Raw genomic sequence first — 19,496 nt, forward strand, 5'->3', positions numbered from 1 at the left:
AACTCGTCCGTTATATTTTTGAACTTTATTTTCCTGAAAACCAGTTCCAATTTTTGTATTAGAGTACTGAATATAATCAGATTCTTGACAAACAGAAGTATCCTGGCCTAGAATAAAGTTTGTATCTGTACAACATGTGTTATGAGACACACACCTAGTCTGTGAAGTGCGAATATTTTCTTACAATACTGGAACACTCTGCTTAAGCTGTGCATCAATCAGCTTCTCCCATCTCTGCATCACATGAATTTTCAGATGGTTCAATATTTGTTAACTGCGATTTCACAACTTCACTAATAGTTTCTACCAACTTAATAATCACATTTTCACTTCCTCCCATCTCTATTTCAGGTGCTTGTGAACCAGGAATTTTATTTCCATGAATTACATCTTCACATTTCTCAAATGCTTTACTAGCCACTTCTTTTATTTCTTCATCTTTACAAACAGTATTATCACTTTCTCCCATTTCCACTTCGGGCACTTGAGAATCAAAAGCTTCTTTCCCATCTTTATCTTTTCGTTCTCTTTCTTCAGTCTTGTTAGATATTTCATCCTTCATTTATTGATCTTTCTCAGACAGTTCATTAGCTTCTTCTTTCACTTCTTCTTGCCACGATTTTTTTCACTTTCTAATTTTTCTTGTCCAACCTTGGTCTCAGTATTTATCGTTTCCTGTCCGGGTTTCATATCTCCTAATCCGGCTTTTACAACTGCTAACAAGTCTATCAAAGCTTTCATGGCTTTCTCCTGCAGGCGGATCACTGGCATTCACTCACAAATCCCACTCCTAACACTTGTTGTTGCATTCCTTGGGTTCGTGGATTTGGAGTGCTTGACTACAACACTTGATGAAGAATAAAAACAACAGTCTTTAGTGACTATTACACAGGAGAGTTCCAAAGACACGTTTACAGTGGTCGAAAAACTACGATAAAATCGCTGAAATAATCAGCAACTCAGCCTTGAGGCTACGACGGTGAAGACAACTTCACGGCAAAGCTCTGAAGAACAACTCCTGACTCGGTTCGGTCGTTCTTAAGCTAATCTCTGAACTCAAAATACATTTACACTTACTACTTTATCCGCGTACAGGGAGGGTATATATAGCTTTAACCAATTTTCGTGAACATTCCCGAGGAAAGCCATTAAGAACGTTTTCTTTGCCGGAAAGCTATCTTACCGTAATTGTGCATTTCGCAACAATATTATCTTTAATATGCCATCTATTTAATTTTTTAAAGATTAAAACTTATAAGTTAGAAACAGTTATGCTTATCGTTATGCCCGTTATGCTTATAATTTTTTTTCGGAATTTTAAATATTTAAGTAAAAGACTTGCGACAAGAACGTGTGAAAGAAACAATCGCAGCGGGCTACAGAATTTGGGTTTACTACCTTGCATTTTAATGTTACAATATGAAAGAAGGAATAATGTCAATAGCTGTAAACAAACAAAAATCATATCCCAAAATTATAAGTGAACAATTTCACATTTTCAGCAGAAAGAAACAAAGATATTCACCATAGCATTCCTCTGTTATAGTAAAAGTAATATTTGTTTAGATAAAAAACCTCCAGCTTCTACACTCTCTTCTAACTTCAACTGTGAGTATTATCATTAACAGCATGGATTGGGTTTCAGATATTTTAATTAAAAATAAGAAAGTTCTTTTGAATTAGTTATTGTAGTGAAATTCTTCATTTATTTGTATTTATACTAAACATTAGATTTACTCTAAATGATAATTAAATAGGCTAATTATAAAAGCATGATGCACTTTGTAACTTACTTATTAATGTAATACAGTGTGTTAAGTATGAAAAGTTCGCGGGATATCTAAAAACTGTTATCTTTAGTTTTAGATTTATTGGTTAAGACTTATAGACAAATATTGAGCTGAAATATTGTTTTACTGTAAATATCATCAAGTATAATAAAAATTTAAAAAAGGATATGGTTTTTTTCTTAAATTTAATAAAAAGACAAATTAAACGCTAGAAACCTTTACTTTATTATCTGCTCATTTGAACTACAAAAGTTTGTTATACACTCTAAGAAACTTTTTTCTCTGTGCAATTACCCCAGAAACAGTATTATAAATCATAAAAAAAGGAAAAATACTTTGATTATTTTAACAGAATTAATGGATTTGGTAGGTGTTTTTGATCATTTGCTTGCAGCCTAGAATTAGATGAAAGGAGCTGAGTTGCCGCATATGATGAAAAGATAATGCAGACATTTTGATGGCCACATGTTCATTTATTTTCGACAGCTGCGTCTATCATTGAGCTTAGCTATACAATAAACCCGATGATGCTATATCAGTGATGTGAATAGTTTTGAGGTTATTGAAATACTGGCAACATTTCACGTATAGATAGTCTACAAACACTCATATCAAATAATAGTTTCAACATGTTTTATATAGAGACGATAAGAGCTGAGTAAATAGAAACTGTGTGTTTACATCACATCATGAATATGCATATAATTACCTAAAAGAGCCATCAGAAGGAGTATGCAAATTCAAAAGACTGGAAACACTGTTTTAAATCCTTCATTCTTTAGACTTGATATTACATTTAAATGTTTTACAATGTATGACATTAAACACAATTTTATTATATTTTTCATCAAATTGTAATTCGATATTTTCAATATTCTCATCTCATACTCTGGAAAATATATGCTTTTCCACAGACAAATTATTTTCTAAGTGTTTCAAAATGTTGTTCATTGTTTTGCAAAAAAAAATCTAGCTATAAAACTCTTTCATTTTCGTACGGCATGCACCGTTTTTTCATTTGCAGAATCAAAGCTTTCTAACACGAAGCATACGTTAGGGAAGAAACAAATTCTCAGTTTTTCATATTTTTTCACTTGTCAATTAATCCTAAGCTACTGTGATAGTTTTGAAATTTTTACAATGCAAAAATTTAGTTATCATACCAAACTTTCTTTCCGTGCGTTTTGACGCATTCTTCTTTATTTTACAATTAAAAGAGAGCTAGCTGTAAAATACTTTCACTTTTATAACCTATACCTTTTCCTATCTGTAGTATTCATACTTTTCCACATTAAATAAAAATTACAAAACAACAGCAAGCTTCGAACGTTTTTACTTGTTAAATAAATACTGATGCAAATGAGATAGTTTTGAAATTCAACTAATAAAACTGATTTTAGTTAAGACACACCGAACAAATATTAATTCAGAGGTCAAACAACAAAAATCAACGTTATTTTTCAAAATTTTCACAGAACTAGTTTCGATGGTTTTACCGTACCACCATCCTCAGCTGCAAAACCGCAAATGAACAAGATAGGAAATAACGTTAAGATAAGAAAGCCTGGACAAGAGTAAGCAAGTGGCGCCATCTGTTGGTGAAACCAGAACTAAAACATAATTTCTTTAAAGGCCGAAGGCAAAGATGGATTGGAATTAGGATCGTTAACTAGAAAAGAAAGATTTTTTTGACTGTGAAATGCCTCTAGAAAATCCAATTCTCTAATGGAAGATGTTTTTTGAATAATTTTGGCAGCAGAAAAATTCAGAGTGTGATTTTCGGACCAACAATGTTGAGCAACAGAGACTTTTGTGCTTCCTTTTTTCTAAATTTTAACTTTCGGGAACGCAAATTTTTATCTAACGCGAATTTTTAACTTTCGGGTCGTTTATTCTCCCATCAATAAAATTCCGGGTTCCATACTCAAGGACCCCATTCCGGATATGAATTCCTGGGGTATTTATAGGATTACTTGCCAGTGTGGTTTAATTTACATTGGCCAAACCAAAAGAGCCTTAAAATTTTGCGTCAAGGAACATGAGGCATATGTTAGAAAAAAGGAAACACAAAAGTATTCTGTTGCTCAACATTCTACCTAGAGTCGTCTAGGTAGAAATATCCGTTCTTTTAAACTCACATGATTAAAAATACATGACAACTGAGCTGAAACCTTTAGTGTGTAATTGTAATTCCAATTAATATATAACAATTTCTCATCGTAATCTCGACGCTGCTCCTGTATACATAAAATTCTCTAAAAACTGAACACAGTTTTAGATTTGCAGGAAACTCAAGAATTAAATATTTTTTTTAAAGTAGCAAACTGTTTAAATTTTTTCAAAAATATAATGTTTTCAATAGCACTGAAGGAATGTATGTAATTCCATTGCTGAGTTTCTTCAATTTCAAACATATTTAACAAAATATAACAGCATATATTCTTGTTCTCATTAGATACTGAGGGTATCCTACCAAAACATTTACAAACGTAACTTTTTGAAATCTGAGAGAATTGACAAAAGAGGAATTACAACTTGGCGGAACAGCAAAAGAAAAAAATATACATTAGCCAGAAAACAAACAATTGTTCTAAAAAAGAATTAGTATGTCAACTCCATCAACATTCCGAACACTACCGATGTATTTAACACAGTATACTTTCAAACCTCTATTAGCATTGAAATGTTATAAAATGCTTTATAAAAAATTTTTGCTGCTCTCTCGCTGTTTGTAAATGCAGTTGGTTCTCAGATCTCAGAGTGCATCTGAAATAAATGTTTTTCAAAAAGTAAACAAGGTGCTGATGCGTGCATCAAATGATGAAAAAAAAAACACTTTAAGCTCGAAACTAACTTTCAAACAAATATTTTTCTTCCATGTTTCGATCCACCATCAGAATCAGAGAATTTCTATTTGAAATGAGTGAGTTATATATATTTCTCTTGAAGTGCTGCGTAACCCTTATATACATGCTAATTCAAAACAATATTATGCCAAGCCACTTAAAATTTCATTTGTTTATTTCCACTACAGAAAATGAGTAAATGTATGGGACACTGTATATCAACCAAAAGGAAGAAGGATAAATTGTCCTGGGCTTTGTCGCTTCAAAAATAATGTTCTGTTAAATGTTTAAAGACTCATATTTTAAGAATAACGTGACTCATTTGTTATTCTGATTGTGCTAATTTAATACTTTTTTTTGGGGGGGGGGAATGTAGGAAGCATCGAGAATGCAGGAATCTCACCCCTGAGCGAAGCTCTGAAGAAACTTGGAGGCTGGCCAGTGGTTGAAAAACATAGTTGGGATGAGACTTTCTTTGACTGGATTAACACTCTCAGTCATCTCCGCAAGATGGGCTACAGTCACGATACTCTGATGAAACTGGACGTTACAATGGTACCTAACCACACATCGCCTTACATCGTAACAGTGAGTATTCGGAGTTTAGTCATATTCATTTTGTAGATAAATTCAGTAACCGATTGGATAATAATTTTACTTTCTCTCTGCGTAAATTTATCTTCGTCACTTATATATTTGAATGAATTTTGAAACGAAGCACTTGCAATTGAAAGTGAATATCACATTCTATAAATAGAAGCTGCAAAATATATTTTAAGCAAGAAATAATAAATATAAGGAAAACTATTTTCTTCAGTCCGAGTGTCAGAATTCATAAAGCATAGCTAAAGTGATATCATTCACAAGAAGTATAATAGAGGAACTTTATGTTGCTGTGATAATCAAAATATGGCATTGCAAAATAAGCTCAAGAATCTTTTATTCAGTGACCTTGAAAAAAAATTAAACTTTTACAGATATGAAGATTAAGAAAAAAGTGATCAAAGAGTTGATAGATGAATATCCACGAAACTACTTGCTATAATTTCCAGATGATGATTTGCGAGAATTTAATAGAGTTCTCGAACTCAAACCTGGTCACTGCTTTGAAACTGGCCCGCTTTCCCACAATAGAGAAAATGTTCAAATATCATTTGGATTCTAGTCGTTAGCATTCCCTAACGGAGTTAAGAAATAGAGGATTAAATAAGAGTAATATAATGGCAAAAGGATACTGATTCATTCAAGATAAAATTACTTTGTCAATCGAAGAAGCAGATTTCCATCAGAATCATTAAAAACTGGTAACGATTTCCATATGCAATAGCAGTTCTGAGTAACTGATGACAATCCCAATGAATAATTTGTTATTATCTAATTCTATCATTAAAAGCTAATGTCCAGGCTATTGCTGTCAATAATTGAGACAAATAAAAAATCTTTATAATCGAAACAGTGAATACTGGTGAATCAAAAGAAAATAGTCTTCCACCAGGTGAACTCCAGGTTTTTTTAATGAAACAAAAAGTGATTTGGTTAGGAATTCCTAGCTCGCACTGAATAGTTCTCTGAAGAGTTTATCGATTTTTCTAGATAAATTTGGAAATATTCAAAAATAGGTTTCTAAATTTCAAAAACCGCTTAAATTTAATAACTAAAACTGAAGTTGTCACTTAAAAGGTGAACATTCTGTAAGCTTGAACAATCTAAACTTGAACATTCTGATATGAAATTGTCCCTGGCGTAATTTTAATATACTTAACAAATCATAAACCAAACTTCATAAATAAAGAGAGTGCAAATTCGCTGAGAGGGTTTTATCTGTTTTGGATGAAAGCACAGGGAACTGAGAGATATCATTGCGTTATGCTACTTACATGCAGCCCACCAGAACAGCCAGATTTCAGTAATAACTATAAGCTTAGAAAGAGAAGCTGTTAACAAAGGAAATGCTTTAAAGGAAGCAAAGGAAACAATATTCGCTTTTGGAACTACACTGAAAACAATATTTTCTTGTGAACAACATTTACTCATGGAACCTTAAGGAACGGTACATGACTCGAAGGCACCGAAGGTGGAATTTCCAGCATTTGAGCCAAATGTTATCCTCTCCCAGAAAAGAACAAAAAATTTAGTGTTCCGAAATATTATTGTAAGTAAGTTTTATTAGGTATTTATCTAAGCATACATTTTTAGGCATTGCTTGGGAAGAAAATGTTAAAGCCAGTTTCAGCTATAGATGGAATTTCATATTTGTTTCGAAACTTCTATTGTAGAGAAAATAGGTTAATTCGAAGCAGGGGAGATGAAAAATGAGCAACACCTTCGCCGGGAATCAAACCACGGACCTCTGGAATACGCGTCCAGTCTGCAGAGCAGCACACCACGAAGGCATGTTAGGCGGTAGAAATACCTTATACTATATTCAGATCACTGAAACTTGAAAATTATCTTTCAGTTTATAGAATCCAATTGATTAACTCCCGTGTGAGAACTGTAAGAGTAGTAACTGCATAGAAGAAGAGTTAAAATTACCCTTTATTAACTGTTTTAAAATTTACAATGCGTCAATTCGACGCTAAAAAACTACGCCTCTGCTGAGCGGTAACTAAAATCAAAGAACTAACTACAAATTTGAAGATATGTGCAAGTTGTAGAACTAAACTACAGGGCTCAGCTAATTCCCATTTTTTAAACCCGCGTCGAAACTAGTGGCAGGAAGTAAATGCAGTTAATCCAAGAAAATCCTCAACAACTCTGGGAGCAGACGCATACGCAACAGAGGTGACAACAACTCGGTCTTTCCTACTGAACCTTGGTTTTTAAACTCTTTCTTCAAGGTAGAATTTGCATTCCTTGTACGCTACAAATTTAAATATTCTGGCATTGACAATTAGGGAAATGAAGGCTTATAGGAAAGAATAACAACTTAAATAAAATCGGTTATTTAAAATAAATATGTAGGTTTAAATAACAAACTTCGAAAGGAAAAATTTGAAGTTTAATTCTTTAGATTTCAAGTTGATTTACACTAAGACTAAATAGCTAAAAATCATGTTTCGATAGTTTCTTCTCAAGAATAGCCGAAAATTGTTAAACGACCCTGATTTAATTTAATTTACTCTGAACTAAAGCATAAGTTAAGAAATTCATTTAAGAACTTAAGTTTAGGATGAATTATGGATGAAATTAAAATCAAAGTTAAAAATAAGCCATATTAATAAAATTTATTCGACTAACAATTTTCTGACCTCGGCACAAGAGAAAGGAAACTCGAATTTCATGTAAAAGGTTTTACAAGAGCTTTAAACTCTCATCTAACTCATATTAAAATGTTTTCGATTTTTTTAAGCTGGACCAACCATCATTGGGATTAGATCGCCAATTTTTAGTGAAGGGACTAAAAGATATTACCACATATCGTTACTTCCAATTGATGGTAGCTGCAGCAAACGCCTTGGGTGCAGATAAAGCAACCTCAGAAGAAGAACTCAAGAAAACTCTCGAGTTTGAAATAAAACTGGCCAACGTAAGTAGAGAAGGTTTGCTGTATAATACTTACATTTTTTTTTATTTTTAGCTCTACACATCTAAGAGCAAAAAAAGCATGAATGATCCAAAAGAATGCATGAATGATCCATTTCACATATTACACCCCATATGTATATACAGTTTTTAATATTAATTGTAGACAGTTTTATAGATCCAAACTTGAGTTTAAGAGAGAGTTCGAAGAGAGTTGAAGGAAAATTTGTGTTTTAAGGAATCAAATTATATTTGATACGGAGAACGATATGTTAAAAACTGAACCATAAAATTTACCATTTGAAAAAATGCTTCGGACGCCGTACAATCTAACTGGAGCTTTTAAATTTATTTAGGAAATAATTATAGTTATTAATATGTTCTTACAACTTTTCATACAATTCAGATTATAAATATGATTTTTCTATTCTTTAATAGCATTAAATGCAAGATTTTATTTACCGCGGAACTCCATCCATTAGCAGAGATATAAAGAATCTTTAGAAAAGCACTTTCCTTTCAAAACATTCTGCGGTCTTTAGTCGACTCAGCGACTGAACAAGTACAGGGTGAGTGACGGGAAACGCAATATTTTTCTGAAAAGCATAACTCTGTCGATTTTTCAAAACAAACAAAATTTATTTCCATAGAATCAACCACTAAACTACGCGATCAAGTAATGCTTAGTAGAGTCTACATTTGCTTTTTATTAACTGAGTCATTTAGATGAAAATAGGCTTCATTGCTCATTATGATGGTAAAAGCCTCATTTTTTCGAACATTAAACTTGTTCTTTAATGAAAAGGAAAGCATTTGGCCCTGCGAAAACTGCCAGAACACCGGAGAATGTGGATCGTCTAAGAAAGGCAATGATCCGAAGTCCTAGTCGCTCTGCTAGGCGGCAGTCTGCAGAGATGCGGATGTCTCAAAGCAGTGTACAGGGAGTTTTACGCAAAGAACCTAGGGTTTCGCCCGTATAAACTTATGGTAGTCAAACAGGTGAACGAGCAGGATTACCAACGTCTCACATTTTGTCAAACAATGCTTGACATGTTTGAAGAAAATGAGTATTTGACCACGATAAAGAATGTCACGAAGACACTTAGGCTCGATTCAAACCCGAATTCAACGCTATACAAGCCAGCCTTTTTACTACTATGCTAACAGAGAAGTAATGCTTATGATTATAACTGAAACTATGATTTTTAGAGCAAAAGTAATTAAGAAATCTATTACAAAGACATTTGTTGAGCTGTTAGATCAAAGGAAATATTCGTATTTATGTTTTGGGAAGGAAAAAGAAAAACCGAATTTAAATTTTTAACAAAGCTCAGAACGATGTAGTTGTTAATAACAGGATAGTTTTAGAATATTTAATTATTCGAAATATTCATTAAAATCAACCTTTATTTAAGCTGACGAATTTGCACTATAGATAGACAGCAAATTAATAACGAATAAACACTTTTAACTAAAGTTTCCTACGGTATCTTCATTAAATTATTTACTCATTCTCTGTGTTTCTACAGCTGAAATATTGCACATGCATTTACAATAATTAGAGACATTTCCTTTTTAGTTTTCTTTGCCAGCAAAGAGAAGACAGAAAATTAGCCATGTGTATGAGGGGTTTACTGTATATGATCTTTTGACTACCGTAAAGGAGGTAAAGTTATTATTCTTATAATATTGTTCGCTTTTGGGATAAAATCAAAATATTAATTTTTTTCTTCTGATACGCTTGTTCTAAGCATGCCAGAGCAAATAGCATCTTTTTAAAATGCATAGCTTTTCCACAGCTTAGAATTGTTTTGTTGAAATTATATTGCAAACCGGCATTATAGTTCTTAGGCCCAGGCAGTTGAAATATGAGTATAAAAATTGTTTGAAATATCTTGTATTTCCCAAATACCATGCAACACTTAAGAATAAAGTAAAGATTATTTTTGCATATTTTATTTGACTTTTTATGTTTTACTTTCTGGAATTTTTTTCAGTTGCAAATAGGGTTACCAAATTTGAAAGGATTGATTTTATTGGGCTAGCTTTTAATCATTCTAGTAAATCTAGTAATTAAATTTACAGATATATCAAGTTGACGTATTTTATCATAACGGCGAAGAGATAAAAACGACTCTTATCATTAACATTGGCACTTAAGAACTTTGGGCTTTAAGAACTACTCAAGTACCTTGAGCACTTAAGAACTGATAGTATAAGTTTGCTCAGGTTCTTCTCAATTGTGATGAGGAAATATCCATGGGAACGGATTCAATAGGTGTACAGATATCAGGTTATTTCTAAGCAGGAGATATGAAAAATGAGCACTGCCCTCGCCGAGACTCGAACCACAGACCTCTCGGATACACGCCGAGTGTGCTGACCACTACACCACGAAGGCATGCTAAGAAAGCGGGAGAAATAAGTTATACACTCCCCCTTTTAAAGGGTGACTGGAAGTTTATAGGACCCAGTCGCCAAATATTGTTGGTGAAGAATCATCATCCACCCCCTTTAGTTCGGGCGCCACTATAGCGACATTAGGTTATTACTTAGAAGCAGGTGAGAGGAAAAATGAACAATGTCCTCACAGGGACTCGAACCACGGACCTCTCAGATACGCGCTGAGTGTGCTGATCACTACACTTCTAAAGCATGCTAAGAAGGTGAGAGAAATGCCTTATAGAATCCGCTATCCTTCTCGTGAGGATTTGTGGCTCTCGATAGTTTTGCAAGCAAATGCATGTCTCAAAGACACTTAAAACATCTGTAATTCCGACTAAGGCCTGAGGCTACGCAGCCAAATTCTGTATCACCATACGAATATAGCAGCAAGAATCGATTTTCGTATGCAGTATCAAAATACCGTATATTCTAATATGCCAAAAAATTTTTAAAACGACATCTGGATATGGGAATTTTACTTCACAGTAACTTTATAAACTTTCTGTAGATCACATTTTAATTTTAATAATATTAATTTTTTAGAATGTAAACGCACAACGGTACTTTTCCGTTTCGCCGACGCAAATCTCGCCAAGCAGACTTTGTTGGCGACAACATACAGTATACACATAAAAAATGTTAATTCTAAGAATTTTTTATTTTGAAGGCATAAACATTTTAATATGGTTTAAAATTTTGTAAAAAGCCAATAAATAAAGACAATAAATTTGTAAAAAGACATTAATTTAAGAATTTACTATGATTTCATGGTTCAAAATCCTGATTCGCCGGTTCGTATCACGTGACCCCAAGTGATCTCATCTCACTTAAACTACGCTACTAAAATCTAATTCTCTCAGTAATTATCTACATTAATTTTAAGTTAAATCTTAATTTGGAATACAAGTTTAAATGCAAGAATTATTTCAATTCGTACGAATAGCTTACTCAGAAATTATGTAAAACCGCAGTGCTTTACTTCGCTAGTGCATTCTCATTAGAATTGATGAATTTAACACTTGATTTCGCCTTCGGATGAGCGGTGTAATTGCGTTCTAATTGACTTAATTACCGTGAATTGTCTTAGCGGATAATATTTAAATATCGTGTAAAAAGTCTATATTATTGTATGCCAGTATTGAAAGAAACAATCTGATAAGAAATGGCTTCAACTTGTTTTGAAACTGAGGCGTAAAAGGTTACCAGCGAAGATATTCCGTCTGGCATCAGTTAAACCAATATTGGCGACTTTATCGTTTGCGCCGGCAAAACGGAAAAGTACCCGCACAACATTACATGCAACATTTCTATCATAGTGCAGGAAAGAATTTAAAATATTTTGAGTAGTATTGTTGAAACACTAAGGACACTTCAAAAGATAAAAACAACAAAGCAAAAGCACTGAGAGGCTAAAGATTGTCTTACATATTAACATAAAGATAAATGAGCTTATGCATTACCTAGAGCGCAGTTACTTTGTCCAGAAACCAGCGGCATTCTAATACACAATTTGCTCTTGCTTTATAAATGAAATTTTACAATATCGTGTGATATAATCTAGGAAGTTACATTACAACTGAAGATGCAATTTTTTACGTTATAAATTGCATATATGAGCTACTCGTAACTTGATAGAATGCTGAAATGGCATGATGAGACTTACGTGATTCTTTTTAACAGCAGAATGTCTTTTAAACAGGCAAAAGAAAAGTCTTTCAGAGGCCTTTTCAATGACCACGAAAAAATTCTGTCACTTGCATTCGTTTACAAATTACTGAGTTCTAAAGAAAGAATAGATTCTGTAGAACAATGAGTGCACAATATACACTCCACAAAAAATGAAAAGTTCTTCAGGGTGTTTCAGCAAATCGGTTACAAACTTTCGAGATGGATAGAGTAATTGACGATAGAAAATCACATAGCAATGCTTGGTTGCAAATGCTTTCTTGGCGCGAAAGTGATGACAGAAAACAAGAAACGAAGGACAATAACGAGAGTGACAAAACATGTTTTATTATGTTTAGTGCAACAGAAATCAATAAATAAAAATAAAAACAGACAGCGGTCGTCGTTAAAGAAGGTTGGCCCCGGACCATGATGTAGGCCTCCCATCTTTTAGCGCATGGAAGATTTGATTCACAGATGGAAGGTGCATGACGCATGTTCGCGCCTGCGCATCTGTAATGCAATCCACGCATGCGCATCTGTAATGTGATGATCAAACGAGTTTGAGAATCGCCATCGACGGTGTAAGAGGGCTGGTCACAGCTATGAGTTAATTGTAATTAATTATGAGAATTAATAAAGAATCGAACCAGCGAATTTATTTAGTGTGTGTTATTTGGGACGAGACCCAAACATATCTGGTCGTAGTGGATCGGAGTGTGAGTTTGTGCATGAATAACTAGTGTTTCGTTTTTGAGAACACAGGAGTGTTTGTGTTTGCCAGTATTCGCAGCTTGTTCTTTTCAACGAATATCGCTGATTTTGGATACGGATATTCATCAAAAGTGAATCACTGCAGAGGTAAGTGATTCCTCTCTTGTTAATTCTGTACTTTCTGTGCTTGTTCTGTTATAAATAACAATGTTATTTAAGGGTGCTAAAAAAGAAGATTTAAGGCTTATTGCCTTAGAAATAAATCTAAATGTTGACGAAAAAATGACTATAGCAGATTTGTCTGATATTATTGAGAATAGTGAAATTTTCAAAACTAAGCAAGATTCAGTAAAAGAGATAGCAAACTCTATTATCGAAAATAGAAAACAGGAAGAGCAAAAACTTGTCGAGTTAGAAAAAATAAAACTTGAGAGATCAAAGAATGAGTTAGAGTTGGCTAAGCTTAAAGCAGAAACTAAACTTGATGGTGTAAGCGAAACCGAAACAAAATCAGAGCCACTAGATCAATTAATAAAAAGTATCAGAACCTTAACTGTAAAAATTCCTATACGGCCTGAGAGTTGGGGATTTTTCTTTTCGTCATTAGAACGAGCGTTTATTACAAAAAATGTTTCGGAGGACTATAAAGCAGAAATTCTGTTAAATCTGTTAGGAGACAAAGCTTCGAATATAATAACCTATTTACATGATAAGGATATCGCGAATTATGAAAAAGTAAAAGAAGTAGTTCTGAAGGAGTTTCAGCCAACACCATATTCGTGTTTAGAAAACTTTAGAAAAACTGTTAAACAACCACATGAAACTCATGTGCAGTTTGCTTCACGCTTAGTAACTGCATGGGATTATTATTTAAAATTAATGAAGGTAACTGACTTCGAGACCCTCAAACAACTAATAGTTTCAGATAGGTTATACCAATCTTTAGATACGGGAACAGCTTCTCACATTGCAGTGAGGCAAGGTGATTCATGGTTTTCACCTAGTGAGTTAGGTAAAGAAATAGATTTATATTTCACGTCACGAGGAAAACCTCTTACTGAGAATTCTCATGTTAATCGTAAGTATAATAGCTCAAAAATTGTAGCTAAAGTGTTTTTATCAGATGTTAAAACAGAGAACTGTATTTTATGCCACGAGAATCACGGATTGGCAAAATGCCCAACGTATTTAAAATTACCGGTACAAGAAAGAGTACAGGTTGTGAAATCTAATAAATTATGTTTTAACTGTCTACATATGCATTCAGTATCAAATTGCCCATCGAAATATTCTTGTTTTTGTCAAAAACGGCACCACAAAACTATTCACTTTCCGAAAGCAAATAATATCGTAAAGGAGAAAGAATGTTCTTCATCGGAACAAAATAAAAACAAAACAAATGTATCTGACTGCAAAGTTCCCAAACAAGATGACTCATCGACCTTCAATGTTAATGCGCAGGAGTTCGTTCAAAAGGCATTTATTAGCAATTATTCGAATAAACAGAGTACAGTTCTGCTTTCAACAGTCGTATGTTTTCTAATTGATAACGAGGGGAAAAAACACAGTGAAGTGTTTGCTGGACGGGGGCAGTATGTCGAACTTTTTGACACGGAATCTTATTGAGCATTTGCAGTTAGAGAAAGAAAAAACAAACATTTCCGTTTCGGGAATAGATGATGCTACTTTAACAATAAAGCATAAAATTAATGCTTCGATATGCAATAAAGAAGGAACTTTTATAAAGAATTTGGACTTTTTAGTAATTCCAAAAATAACTGCTGATTTAACACCTTCGCGCAAAATTAAAATTTCAGTGCAAGATCTTCCTAATTTAAAATTAGCAGATGAAGGATTTAATGTTCCAGAAAGGGTAGATATGTTGTTTGGAGCGGGAGGTTTTTATGAACTTTTGAAACCGAGTCAAATTCGAATGAATAATCCTGATCTTATTTTTCAAGATACAGTTTTTGGTTTTATCGTGTCTGGAAGTATTCCAACAGAGACTGAAAACAGGGTTCATTGTGGGTTGATAAAGAAAGAAGATAACTTAGATAAAGCTCTTAGAAAATTTTGGGAATTAGAAAATATTGAAACTGATAAACCCAAAAACAAAGAATTTTTAATTTGTGAGAAACATTTCGTAGAAAATTATACACGAGATAAAACCGGTAGGTACGTTGTTAAAATGCCATTAAAGGAGGATCCGGACACTTTAGGAAGTTCTAAACAAATTGCAACGAGTAAATTAAATTCCTTATGGAAACGCTTAGTAAAGAATCCCGAATATTTAAAATTATATTCAGATTTTTTAAAAGAATATCAACAGTTAGGACATATGGTCGAGGTGAGTGAAAGCGAGGAGGAACGAGGTTCATATTACATTCCTCATATTGGAGTATATAGGGGAGAAGAGAAAAGTAAGTCGACTCCCTTGAGGGTAGTATTTAACGCTTCTTCTTTGACAACCAAAGGAAACTCTCTAAATTCTATACAGTATAATGGAGGTGTGATACAAGATGATTTATTCTCAATTATGCTGAGATTCAGGAAATATATTTTTGCTTTCACTGCTGATATACAAAAGATGTATCGAGCTATTTCTATCCATCCAGATCAGTGGAAGTTGCAAAGGATTTTATGGAAAGAAGGCATTGATAAGCCAGTTAAAAACTTTGAGCTAACCACTGTAACCTATGGAACTGTGAGTGCACCATTTTTAGCAATGAGAACACTTGTACAGCTGTCAAAGGACGAAGGAGATAAATTTCCTTTAGCAGCACCTGTACTGAGAGAAGACATATACATGGACGATATTCTATCTGGAGCTGAGTCGCTAAGTTCTGCGTTAGAACTTCAAAATCAATTAATAGGCATTTTGAAGAGTGGAGGCATGTTACTCCATAAATGGTGTAGTAATGCTACTGAACTGTGTCAAACAAACGACAAAACATATCCCTTTGGTAAATCAGAAGAATCTAAAGCATTAGGTATTTTATGGAAGTCAAAAGGAGATTGTTTGAGCTTCAACATTAAAATCGAAGACCGCGTAAAGGTTACGAAACGGCAAGTGTTATCTGTCATATCTCGGATCTTTGACCCATTGGGTATAATTTCTCCAGTTATAATTGTAGCAAAAATATTTATGCAGAAATTATGGCTGTTAAAATTGAACTGGAATGATGTTTTGCCAGAAAAGGAAGCTAAAGAATGGAAAGAATTCTCCACTACCTTGCAGCTAATTAACAACATTGAAGTCCCTAGATGTATTTTATTACCGTATAGAATCAAGATTGAATTACATGGTTTCTGTGATGCCTCAGAGGCCGCCTATGGAGCAGTTATCTACTGTAAAGCAACATCAGCAACAAACCATACATCAGTGAGGTTGGTATGCAGTAAATCGCGTGTCTCACCCCTAAAGAAGACTACAATACCAAGACTTGAGCTTTGCGCAGCAGTGCTATTAGCTAAACTGATGCATCGAGTGAAATCATCGTTAAAATTGGAGTTTACTGCTATCCACCTTTGGACCGATTCTATGATTGTGCTGTCATGGATCAACAAAGAGCCACACCTTCTCAAGACATTTGTTGCAAACCGGATTTCAAAAATACAGGATCTGACTGAAATAGCACAGTGGCATCATATCGCTTCTGAAGAAAACCCATCAGATCTCATATCTAGAGGTATGTCTGCCAAAAAACTGCAACTAAGTCAACTGTGGTGGAACGGGCCTGACTTCTTAATGAAGGATGAGTACCTTATAAGAGTTATACCTGAAGCAATTACTGAAAAGGACAGTAATGAACTTAAAAACTTTGCTGATTCTGAACTATCTACATGTTTAAATCTGAATGTGAATAATTTTATTAATGATTTATTGAATTGCAGTAATAAGTATTTAAAATTAATTCGTATTATAAGTTTTTGTTTTAGGTTTTACAAGAATTGTAAGCAAGATCAAAAGCAGGTAGGTAATTTACAAGTGGGAGAATTGAGAGCAGCTGAAGAAACTTTAATAAAATTAGTACAGGGTGAGTATTTTATAAATGAGATAAATGATCTTAAAAAATCAGGTATTGTTCCAAGAAATAGTTCTATTAAAAGTCTTAACCCTTTCATTGACAGTAATGGACTGTTGAGAGTTGGAGGTAGATTAAAAAATAGCAATTTAACTTATGAGAAAAAATTTCCTATTATTCTGCCTTCTAAACATAAATTAACAGAGTTAATAGTTAATTACTATCATTTAAAATATTTGCATGTGGGTCCTCAATCTTTGTTATATCATATAAGACAAAAATTTTGGATTGTAAATGGTAGAAATGTTTGTAGAAAAATTGTAAAAAATTGTATAATATGTTTTAAAGCTAATCCCATTGTAACTCAGCAAATCATGGGTGATTTACCCAAGGAAAGAATCACAGCTAATCTTACATTCAATTGTACTGGAGTTGACCTCTGTGGCCCATTCTTAATTAAATACAAAAACCAGAGAAAAGGTATATATCAGAAAGTTTATGTGTGTATATTCATTTGTATGGTTACTAAGGCCATTCATTTAGAGCTGATAACAGACCTAACATCTGAAGCATTAATGAATTACCTTGAAACGTTTCTTTGCACGAAGAGGTAAAAGTTTAACACTATTTAGTGATAACGCTACAAATTTTGTAGGTGCAAATGCAGAATTAAAGAGGTTAAACAAACTAGTGAACGAACAAGATGAGCTTTTAGCTGGTTATTTGAGTTCTGAGAATATCGAATGGAAATTTCTCCCTCCCAGAGCACCTAATTTTGGAGGCCTTTGGGAGGCTGGAGTTAAATCTTTTAAGTACCACTTCAAACGTGTCATAGGTAATGCAAAATTGACATTTGAACAATTTTTAACAATTATGATTCAGATTGAAGGAATTTTAAATTCCCGACCATTGACACCCTTGTCTTCGGACATTGATGATTTAGAGGTTCTAACACCTGGGCATTTTTAATTGGTAGAGCAATTAATTCGATCCCTGAGCCAGATATCACGAAAGTTAACATTAACAGGTTAAAATTGTGGCAACAGATCACAAGATTAGTACAAATTATCTGGAAAAAATGGAACTGCAATTATTTAGGTCATTTGCAAAATCGATCTAAATGGCAAAGTTCTAAAAACAATATGCAAGTTGGAGACATGGTCTTAATTAAAGATAATTTGCCTTGTTGTAATTGGGCGGTTGGTCGTATAATAGAAGTATTTTATGGTAAAGATGGAAAGGTTCGCGTGTGTAATGTAAAAACTAAAACTGGAACTTTCAAACGACCAATTACCAAATTATGTGTCTTACCAATACAAAAATGAGTATTGTCTTTATAGTTATTGTACAGTATTGAATGTATTTCACATAAAATGTCATTATGTAACTGAAATGTTATATTGTATTGCTTTGAGTTGTACGCTTATGTATATGGTAAATGTCTAATTATAATAATGATTTTTATGTAATAGTACTTATTCAAAATTGTTTATGATATACTTATTTAATTTTTTTGTGCTATATCTTAATTACAATAGTTGAATGCTAAGCATTGCAACGCGGGGCGGCATGTTCGCGCCTGCGCATCTAAATTGTAATCCACGCATGCACATCTGTAATGTGATGATCAAACGAGTTTGAGAATCGCCATCGACGGTGTAAGAGGGCTGGTCACAGCTATGAGTTAATTGTAATTAATTATGAGAATTAATAAAGAATCGAACCAGCGAATTTATTTAGTGTGTGTTATTTGGGACGAGACCCAAACAACGCAATTTCCTGCATCATGGTCAGAGTCGTAATTTCGAACACCTTCTTTAGTGGTGGTCTGTTTTTAATTTCGAATACCTTCTTTGATGATGATCGTCTGTTTTTGCTCTTATTTCTTGATTTCAGCTGTAACGTAATAAACATTATTCTAAGCCCATTCGTGTATTTAATTTCTTGTGTTTTGTGTCGTTCCTACAGCGCCAGGAAAGCATTTCCAACCATGCATTGTTACGTGTTTTTCTATATTCTAGGTATACTCTAACTCTCCTGAAAGTTTGTAACCGATTTGCTGAAATACTCTGTATATCTCCCGCTCTGCTGGAGTGATTGACGGAATTCAACTTGAGTTTTTATGCCTCAAAAGCGCGACTTAAGATATATAGCATTGTTCTAACATAGGAACTTTGACACAAAATCAGACTTTTTCTACAGTATTTCTGCCTTGCTTGTGATCACTCTAGGTCAGATTATTGTTTGGAGAAATTTCAAAGTATTTTGCTTTATTTAACTTTGGGACAGTTTCATTAAAAATGTAAGTGTACTCTGGGCGAAGTTTTATTTTTCTTCCATTTGATTAAAAGCTATTGAGATTTTTCTGCGTTAATGGAATTCTTAATTTGCACCAGTTCTTAATATTTAACATTTGTTTCTGTAGCTTTATAATCGCGTGATTATTATTAGCAGATTTTACGACTCACGCCATATAATGGCCATAT

The 19,496-nt window shown here is 33.5% G+C and overlaps 1 protein-coding gene across 1 annotated transcript in view; it reads left to right on the top strand.

The window, feature by feature from the left end:
- Positions 1 to 19,496, top strand: part of LOC118190996 (neprilysin-2-like) — a 134,131-nt gene that overhangs the window by 28,722 nt on the left and 85,913 nt on the right. Inside the window, exons 6-8 of the mRNA XM_085810306.1 lie at positions 5,013 to 5,224; positions 7,989 to 8,165; positions 9,741 to 9,827. Of these exons, the coding sequence (XP_085666432.1) occupies positions 5,013 to 5,224; positions 7,989 to 8,165; positions 9,741 to 9,827 (476 nt within the window). The remainder of the gene's footprint in view (positions 1 to 5,012; positions 5,225 to 7,988; positions 8,166 to 9,740; positions 9,828 to 19,496) is intronic.

This window comes from Stegodyphus dumicola, chromosome 2, assembly GCF_044657685.1.
Source record: "Stegodyphus dumicola isolate Sdum_Otavi_A_Nest chromosome 2, ASM4465768v1".
Classification (NCBI taxonomy): domain Eukaryota; kingdom Metazoa; phylum Arthropoda; class Arachnida; order Araneae; family Eresidae; genus Stegodyphus; species Stegodyphus dumicola.